The sequence below is a fragment of the Octodon degus genome, unplaced genomic scaffold, assembly GCF_000260255.1.
Source record: "Octodon degus isolate 3935 unplaced genomic scaffold, OctDeg1.0 scaffold00047, whole genome shotgun sequence".
Classification (NCBI taxonomy): domain Eukaryota; kingdom Metazoa; phylum Chordata; class Mammalia; order Rodentia; family Octodontidae; genus Octodon; species Octodon degus.
In genome coordinates this window covers 8576001-8585649 of record NW_004524623.1, presented here as the reverse complement: position 1 = coordinate 8585649, position 9649 = coordinate 8576001, and the positions used below count along the sequence as shown (strand labels likewise).

Here is a 9649-nt window from a genome sequence, read left to right as displayed (position 1 = left end):
TTTTCAGTACCAGGGATTGAATTCAGTACCTTGAGCTTGCCAGATTAGCGCTTATTCTACTGAGCTATCTCTCTGGCCAAAATATAGGAAGATCTTTAAATGCAACTTGTAAATAAAGGAAACAACTTCCCACACCTGTTTAATCAGACTGCCAATCTAAGTTTACTGTAACTTGTAGACACCAGCCATAGGCAACATCAGCCTTTAGTTCTTAATGTCTGCACCATACTCTGAAGCACCAAACACAGGATCTTTTATTTGTCCACAAAGTGAGAAAATTAGCTCCTTAGTATGTATGACTCAATTCGTAGAGCAGGGATAGGTACCATTAAAGAGAAAAGCAATGATTGCTCAGGCCATTAATATATTTGGCACCAGCACCACATGCTGTGCAGGTTCTGCCCCTGGGCACACTGAGCTGGCCACCGAGACCCGGCATGGTGGCGTAGGCCTGTAATCCCAGTGCTGGGGAGGCTGAGACAGGAGGATCACTATGAGTCCAAGCTGTGTAGTGAGATCCTGTAACAAACACATTAAAAAAAAACTGGCAAAGCACTACCTGTAATCATTGTCTCTGCACACTAAGGCTCAGAGCTGAAATAGCTGTTCCTTCACAAGGGTCACATCCCTAGAAATCCTCCAAAACTGGGCTCCAAACTAGGAAAGGAAATGACTGGGATCTTCTTGAAGATGTTTTCACCTTACTAATACAACTTGATGTGTAAATGATACCTTCCTAACTTTCTTTTCAATATAATTTCATTTGATCCTTGGAATATCCTAGAAGAGAGGCTTTGCTTCTCCCTATTGTCCTCCTGGGCCCAGCGGGGTAGGTGCCACTCGCAAGTGGTAGCATCACACAGGAAGTCCTGAGCTCTTTGATTGAAATGCTGTTTTCCTTCTCTCTACATAATGTAACCGCTCTGCATATAAACTTGTTCTCTACAAAAAAAAAAAAAAAAAAAAAAAAAAAGAGGCTTTGCTCTCTTAGAATATTACCACCAGCAGGACAACTGGCTTCTGCACACCTGGTCACCTTGCAGAGTCATAAAAAGAAATAAATAACCAATAACAAACAAGACCGGAGTGTGTTGAAACTTGTAGCACAGGGACTAAATACTCCAGAATGTTAAAGAGGGGAGGACCCCATTTGCTCTGATGGCTTTTATCTTTCTTAAATATTTGCCGCAGATAGTCACTTTATCCAGTTATATTTTTTAAACATTAACTCCTTGAATATCTCCAGGGCTTTATGGATTTTTTTTTTTTTTTTTTTTTTTTTTTTTTTTACCAGTTTTTGAACTACGGCACCTTTGTTAAGCTTTAGCGATGGATGGGGGTGAACCACAGCTGTCTACACAGTTTATAGCACAGTTAAATGAAATAAACTAAGGAAATAGCACTGATACACCAGGTAATTACAGCAAAGGGGAAGAGTGGGAACTTAGCTTTATTAATAGTTTTTTTTTTAAAGACTGAGTTTGGAGATGTGGTTTTATTACTATAGTTCATAGTATCAGTAGCACGTTGCTATTTAATGTGTAAAGCGATAAGACACAAAATGAGCTGAATAAGGTAAATGGAAGACAACATTTTTTTAAAGATATATTTTACTTATTTATTTGGTGTAGGGTCTCGCTACACAGCTTGGACTCATAGCGATCCTCCTGTCTCAGCCTCCCCAGTGCTGAGATTACAGGTGTGTGCCACTACACCTGGTTTCAGTGGCTGCCACAGCCCACCTGGGGTTTCCAGGGCTGGCATGGCACTGGGGATGGAACCCAGGTCCTTGTGCTTGCCTAGGTAGATGCTTAGACCGCTGAGCTACCTTCACAGCCCAGAAGACTTAACACTTTCAAACAGTAGCCTAATTGCCATGAAAGATAAACACACACACACACACACATGTACACACACACACACACACACACAGGCAGATATCTAAATAGCTAGCTGTATGGATGCTCACTTGTCAGTCCAAGTATAATACTATATAAGCCAAGATGTTTATGTATATATTATGTAGGTAGAAATTTTGCCTAAAATTTTTGGGCTGCTGAGCAATTCCAGGTTCGTGACATTCCATACGTGAAAATTCTGCTAATACTTTATCCACAGCTCATGGTAGTAGATTAATAAGATAAACATCTGATTTTTCCATCCTGGGTAGACAGTCCATTTCTTATCTTTGTTTTTTTTTTTTTTGTGGAACCGGGGATTGAACTCAGGTCCTTGCGCTTGCCAGGGAAGCACTTATTCCACTGAGCCATCTCCCCAGCCCCTATTTCTTATCTTTTTAAAAAATTCTTTTTCATCCTCCCACACAGATACAGACAGGGACAGACAGACAGACAGACAGACAGACAGACAGACACACACACACACACACACACACACTTATCCTTACAGGACTTAAGTGTACTTGAGTGCAAACCACTGTACTCCATGCTACAAGGGGAAAGACCCTGCACAATTCCTTCCTCTCCCTGTACTGTCCAGCTCCGCTTAAACAGTCATCTGGCTCTCAGCCTTGACCTGGGCTTGAGTCTCAGCTCTGACACTTGCCATTCATTATCTTGGGTAAGTTCTCTATTTTCTCTGTACTACAGTTTTCTTATCTGTTCATGGAGAAGGATAAATAATATCCTCTTTTATGAGCTGTCAGGAGAACATTCATGGGGATGATGTAGACGTAAAGCACTTTGAACAGGAATTAGTAGAGAGTAAGTCATTAGTGTTATTACAATTATGTTATTTTTTGAAGATTTTATGTTCCCAAAAGAAAATATAGCCTTAAATATTGCTAAATCTAATAGAAACAATTAACAGTGTAATGAAGACATAATCAAAATGCTCTGATTAAGCCGGCACTTTTTTTTATAGACAATAACAATAACATAGTGCTCCAAAGTTATCCTGGGGGACAAAGGAAATAGCCAAGCAGAGATGATCATTTTTCCAGATTCTATAAATACTACTCCCCCTTGCCACTCAGTGAATAATGATGTCTTCGAAGCATTGTTTGAACACAACACAGCATTCTATGAGAAAACAGTCTTGACTTTAAATTTATTAAGTCAGCCAACCCAGCAAAAAGAACTCTAGAATAGGAAGGAATGGATAATTAGGCTTTAAAGTATCTCTTTATTTCCATAATTCTGTGTTGCTATGGTTAAGATAGTTGATGGAGTTTCCAGAGAGGCAAAAATAAGATGATGCAGGAAAACAATATTTTCAAACAGTAGCTCCCCTCTTCTCCTCTTAGCCTGTGTGTGTGTGTGTGTGTGTGTGTGTGTGTGTGTGTGTGTGATTTTTCTCTCAATTGTCTTTGGAAAAACTGGCTGTGGAACAGAATGAGCTTTCACCTCATGAGGAAAGAGGACTTAGTTTGAATGAGTTGGGACACACAGGGAAGAACTCTATTAAGTAAAATCCTTGGGGAAGTGAATTGTTTATTGGTTCAGTCTGTGGCCTGGAGTTAAGGTATGTGTTGGGAGAGATGGAAAGCATTTTGCTAGGGGGTATTAGAAGGAAATTAAAGAGAAAAGTATACATTAGAAAAATGTGTAGCTCAGAAACATAGGGTTAAAAAGGACTACTGTATATTAATTGTCACAGGGAAAGAAGAATAAGAGGGATGTAATTAGGAAAAAGAACTCATGTTCCAAATTTGGTTAAAAGAATTGTCAAAAATATTAACTAATAAGCCAGATGTGATGGCTCAAGCCTGTAATCACAGGCAGGAAGGCTGCAAGTTCAAGGACAACTTAGTGAGATCCTGCTTCAAAATAGAAAAAAAAAAACAGGGCTGGGGAGATTGCTCAGTAGAATAAGTGGTTGCCTGACAAGTGCAAGAGCCCAAGTTCAATCCCTGGTTCTGCAAAACAATAACAACAACAACAACAACCAAAAAAAAAAAAAAAAAAAAAAAAAAGACAGAAAGAAAGAAAAAAAAATTGAAAAAGGCTAGGTGTAGCTCAGCGGTATAGGATCCCTGCATATAGGATACTAGTTACACACGTGTGTGCTCACACACATGTAATATGTATGAGAAGCTCCTTTTATATGTTTTACTTTTCATGGTTTCGTTCATCAAAATTGTATTGGTTACTTATTACATAGCAGCTGTGGCTAAGACAGACAAGGTCCCAGTCTCCATGAAGGTCAAATCCTACCAATGGAAATGACCTGAGAACAAGCAGGAGAGAGGCTTGGAGTCGGGAGTGAGCGTCCCTTCCTTAAATAATAAAAGCTTGCTGGACAATTGAGTTATGTAAGTTTCCCTGCGTACTCCTTGATAACAAAATGGTCATTTTCTACTGATTTCAATATTAGAAACCACAATATTTCTTTAAAAACATAGCAAAGAGAAGTGCAAGTAAAATTCTAAGCATGGAGCAATTTGAGAATATTTACCCTCTTGGAGAAACGATCAAGATGGTGCAATTTGGTGGCACTGGAAAATCCACCTCCCATGGTGGATTGTGGGGTGGACGGACAATTTAAATCACTGCCCAGATTGGGCCTTGACTTTAGGGCTTATAAAGGAAGTATTTTTAAAAGAGGTCACTGCCTGAACATTTCCTTTAATCAACAATCAGAGGATTGACTTAACTGCTGGTGCCGAAAGCACTCCAAGAGGGCTGTGAGTGTGTATCGCTGCCATCACTCTACAGGGTAAGAGGATCAAATGAACTTTAAATGCAAATTTTTTGGTTTATACAGTTCCTTTTCATCTTCTGTGAAGTGATTACTATACTTAATCAAGGTTCTTCTGCATATCATTAACTAATTTTAGCTTCTTTCTCTCTCTTTTTTTTAAGTCCTTAATTTTTTTATAGTAAGTTTAACAGAGCACAATCTTAAGTCTACTGTGGATTTCTTGTGTGGGAGCTTTGAGGAAAGTTCAATTTAAAAGTAGGGAAATAGTAATTAAAAGTGATTAGGAGAAGTTTCAGGGCTATGCAATGTGGACTCAATTCCCCCAGTTATAAGCTGAACCAAGCAGCAGTTTTTGGTTTTGATTATAGCTTTACTTGCTATTTTAATAAACATGAACCAGTATTCAAACTTTTAATATCCTGCTGCTTAACTATTTCCAAAGAGCTATCCAGCTCTTTTAAACAGGCTTTGTTTTAAAAATTTAATTTGTTTGGCTCAATCTCACCTTAGAAAGTTGTAGCCTCATGGTAAATGCTTTTATAAGTTGATTTCCAGAATCATAAGCGACCCCTACCCCCTCCAACTAAGTGTTTCCTCATGCGCCAAAGTGGTTGGTGCTGACAGCTTTTCTGCCTTGTTTTATCTGCTTCCCACAGCAAGCATGAGAGGCGAACACAAGAAAATACCCAGCGTTGAGTAGACACATCATGACGACAGCGATACTTACAATTCCTCTAGGAAGCGGAGGTTGTGCAAGGGACTCGAGGGCAGCTGACTGATGTTGTTCATACTGAGGTCTCTGGAGAGGAAGACAGACAGTGTGTGAGGAGGGCCACATGCCACCACAAGGAAATCCAGCTGTTCCATTCACACATTTCCAAGCAATACCATAAAATGAACTCATTCCTCAGCTTGCAAATAAATTGTAATTTTCCATTTTAAATATAGCCAACCTCCTTCTGGCCAAATTGCGGGCAGTCTATCAAATTAGAGACCCTAGGAGGAGCTTGTATGAAATTCACAATGCTTTAGACCATTCATGGGTGCAGTTATAAGTCTTCATGTTTAAAACCACGTGAAAAGGACAGCAAAGGAAACAGATATAACTGAACTCTAGACATAACTTGGTGTCTCGCTTTAAATTTTGTGACAGAGAAATGTCTTCACCAGGCAACTCTAGAAGTCCTGTTGCTCTGGGATTTTAAGCACCTTGTAAAAACAAATGTTTTGATTCAAAGAAACTTAAAACAAGACAAAAAGCCTATTCCCTCCTTCGAACATGCTCCTTTTGCAGGTTCTCAGATTGCATTAAATAAGTGAAATGAACCATAAAACAAGGGTGTAAGGTGATCCTGCTCCATAGCACACTTCCTGCTGGGCTTGCACAGTAGTTCCTGGCATAGGAAACACCAAGCCACTTTGGGCAAAACTCACTCCGTTTCTGTTTTAAGCGAAGCTCTGTGTAATTAGATTTTATCTCCCTGTGTCTTCACTGTCTCTCATACGCGCCACACCCTCACTGGTGTCCGCGCCCACATCTCACAGGCCGAGGCTCACAGCTGTCATGTTCTAATCAGGACAGACTCAGTCTTCATAAGAGTTAGCTGCAGATTCACTTTACGAAACGCCTTGTGGCTCTGCCCTGAAGACCTAGAACTAACGGCGTTGCAATCTCAGATTGGATCTCCACAGTTACAATTTATCTTAAAATAAGGTGAGTGGTTTCTTCCAATCTCAGTTATTCCTGGGTTAAAGTGGACACACCTACTGCACTTATCCAGCGGGCCTCAATACTGTAGCTTGGTTCCTTTATCAAATAATAACTTTGAAATCAGCGACCCTAGGAAGTGAGTGATTATTCATTTTCTGCTTTTTAAAAGTCACAGTCATGTTCAAAGAAGAGAACATGTTTTGTTAAATGTTTTAGCATGTGGCGCCCTCTCAAACCAAACCAGAATTACATATTCTTAATCTGTTAGCATGCAACAATAAAGCTAAATGAATGCTTTATTCTCAATCTAAAACTAACCGATGCTACCAATACAGGCTTAAACATTTGTACTGTTCATAATTTTTTTTTTAAAGGTGTTTTCCTAATAGGTCTAGATGAAGAGAGTCAAGTAATTGACAGTTTCAAATTTTCCTGCAAGTGTTTCTGTGCACTAGCAACGTTATTTATTTCATCAGACAGTGATGCAAAAGCCAATCAGTACAACTTTTGGATCTCTCACAGTGACGATAAGATCTCTGTAGAACAACTTGGCATTTCTCAGGGCTATTCATCTCCCAGGCCTCTGTTTTTAGGGCTACAGTGGTTTGTTTTTGGAAAACCTTTATTAGTAACTGAGATCAAACCAGCCTTTGCATCAAACAGCTGGTGTCGACAGCACAGACTTTCCTAGATTTTTCTGTGTAATGTGTAAATCAGCTTTGGACAAATATTGATCTTGGCTATGTGCGGAAATCTCAAAACAGAACCAGGGATACTTATATATTGAGGGGAATCATAAGCACTCCTTATTAGTTTATAATGTATGTTGTCTTAGTTCTGAAAGTGGAGCTTATATAAGATTCAGTCTCTGGTTCCCACTGGAACATTTTATACAGCAAATGAGTCCAGGAAAGCAAAGAGTGCAGGCAAATCTAAGAACACAGCATGAGGTTTGAACCCCAACTTTCTATTTGCTAACTGCACATTCTTAAAAAACTGAACTCTCCTCTCAGGCTTTCTTATATTCAAACAAAGGCATCATTGTATTAAAAGTTCAAAACCCTATGATTAGCTATTCTCAGTGAGAAACATGTGTCTTAACTCTCTCCTTAAGAAGACAGCTAGGGCCAGACAGACAGCTCAGTGGACTAAAGCACCTGCTTAGGTGCAGGAACTGGGGTTCGATCCCTGCTGTGCTGTGCTGTGCTGGCCCCACCCCTGGGGTGCATTGAGACAGGGACTGAGACTGTGCATGGTGGTGTACACCTGTAATCCCAGTACTTGGGAACCTGAAAACAGGAGGATCACTATGAGTCCGATCTGTGTAGTGAGACCCTGTAGACATTGTACTAAAATATATATAAAAAGATAAGCAGTTACTTTTCCCAGGAGAAATTAACCACTTCTCTGTGTTACCTGACATGTTATACTGTGGCTCTTCTTAGAAGATGAGCTAGTACCACTAAACTAACTCTTTACCACAGGCTGTTTTCTTCTGAAGAATTCCTAGCCATGCATACAAGTGCATAGCAGAAAGTAACTTCTAGTGACAGCAAGCTAAGATCAAGTCAAATAAGCTTTTCAAAATAAAATTCAAAATGGACAAGATAAAAATGAACTTGTCTGCATTCCCTCTTGTCCTTCCAGGTGTACATTTACAGTGATATTAAAATGTAACCGCAGTCCTTCTTTTTCCTGCGTTCCAAACTACCTGTGAAGGAAAGACTCATTTTTATAAATTTCTGATTTGTTACAGATTTATACAATAAGCATTTATTTCTAGAAACATGAAATGAAAATACAAACATATACAAAGTGCAGACATCAGTATTTTATTATGGGATTCAACAGCGATTGTTACATTACTCTAAAAGTTTCTAAATCTCAATTGTAAGATTCTGATCTGTTGTGGATTGGCAATAAACAGCCAAGGCTAGGAGGGGTCCTTGACTCTCTCTTGGTTAGCAATGTTCTGCTTGGCTCTCCCGCAAGAAAGTCAAGGTTTAAATTATATCTAGTCTGCTCCACTTGAGTTAAGGAGTACAGAATGAGGGCATGTCCAGTCGCTAGAGAAGACTCCTACCTAATGAGATGGGGCTGCCCATTATAGAGAGGGCAAGGGAGGTTCAGGAGGTCAGGAGGGAATGGCACAGTGGGTGCCCAGTGGGAAGGCTCCAGGCTCAGTCTACACTTTTCCTTTTTTTTTTAATGTATTTGGTACAGGGTCTCACTACACAGCTCACACTCATAGTGATCCTCCTGTTTTCAGCCTCCCCAGCACTGGGATTACAGGTGCGCACTACCACGCCCAGTCTTGATGGTTGGCTCAGCGCTCCCAAGGGCAGGGCCAGCACTGGCAAGTGGTGCCTGGGATCAAACCCAGGTCCCTGCACTTGCCCAGGCATGTGCTTAGTCTGCTGAGCTATCTCACTGGCCCTTGTTTTTTTTATTTTTATTTTTTAAAATCTAACGTTTCTATTCTTTACTAGCACAGTAGTTCTTCTGATATAAGGTTTTATTTTACAGTTTTAATTGTATCTAGTCAACAAGAGTTCTATTCTAAGCAGTATGGGGGAAGTCTCACACCATCCCACTTGGAATGAGAATCAGAACTCTGTCTGACATATCCACGCTATGTGCTCTACCTGTCCACTAATATGCATGGTGTAATATATTTAGAGAGAGATGCCACATTCACATAACTCTTATGTTACATACATGTAGTGTTAAAATTGTTTTATTATTTGTCACTGTCCATATCCGACTGTGCCTAATTTAGAAATTAAACTTTAAATTTAACATAGGTGTGTGTGTATGTATGCCTAGAAGAAAAACCAAGACACAGTATTATCTGTGGTTTCTTGCTTACCCTGGGGGTCTTGGAACGCATCCCCTGAGGGCAAAGGGGAGCTACTGTATCCTTACTCTGATTCTTAAATTATTTTAAAACTTCCTGCTTATTTTTTTCAACAGCATTTGGTCCTGTTGACGCCTGGCACACATAGCCTTAGCAGCAAATGAAAGGTCTTAAAATAATTTCCAAGCCTTTGTGTAATTCATTATTTAAGTTATTCTTTTGAAATAGTCCAATTTAAGCATATTTTCCTCAGAGTTCAGCTTCTCCAAAATTAGTGAAGCCATACAATGGATTGCTTAAATTTCTTCATCTCTTGCTAAGAAGTAGGAATTAATTTCAAAGAACTAGTCTCAATGTAAAAAGATTTCATAAAGAATGGAAGATTTGATTGAGATCAGATGGTGAGACAGGTTAAACCC

General features: G+C 39.6%; 1 protein-coding gene across 1 annotated transcript in view; it reads right to left on the bottom strand.

The window, feature by feature from the left end:
* Lgr5 (leucine rich repeat containing G protein-coupled receptor 5) overlaps window positions 1–5529 on the bottom strand; it is a 78543-nt gene extending 73014 nt beyond the window's left edge. The window contains exon 1 of the mRNA XM_004632215.3: window positions 5390–5529. Coding sequence (XP_004632272.1) covers window positions 5390–5529 — 140 coding nt within the window. The remainder of the gene's footprint in view (window positions 1–5389) is intronic.
* Window positions 5530–9649: the final 4120 nt, after the last annotated feature.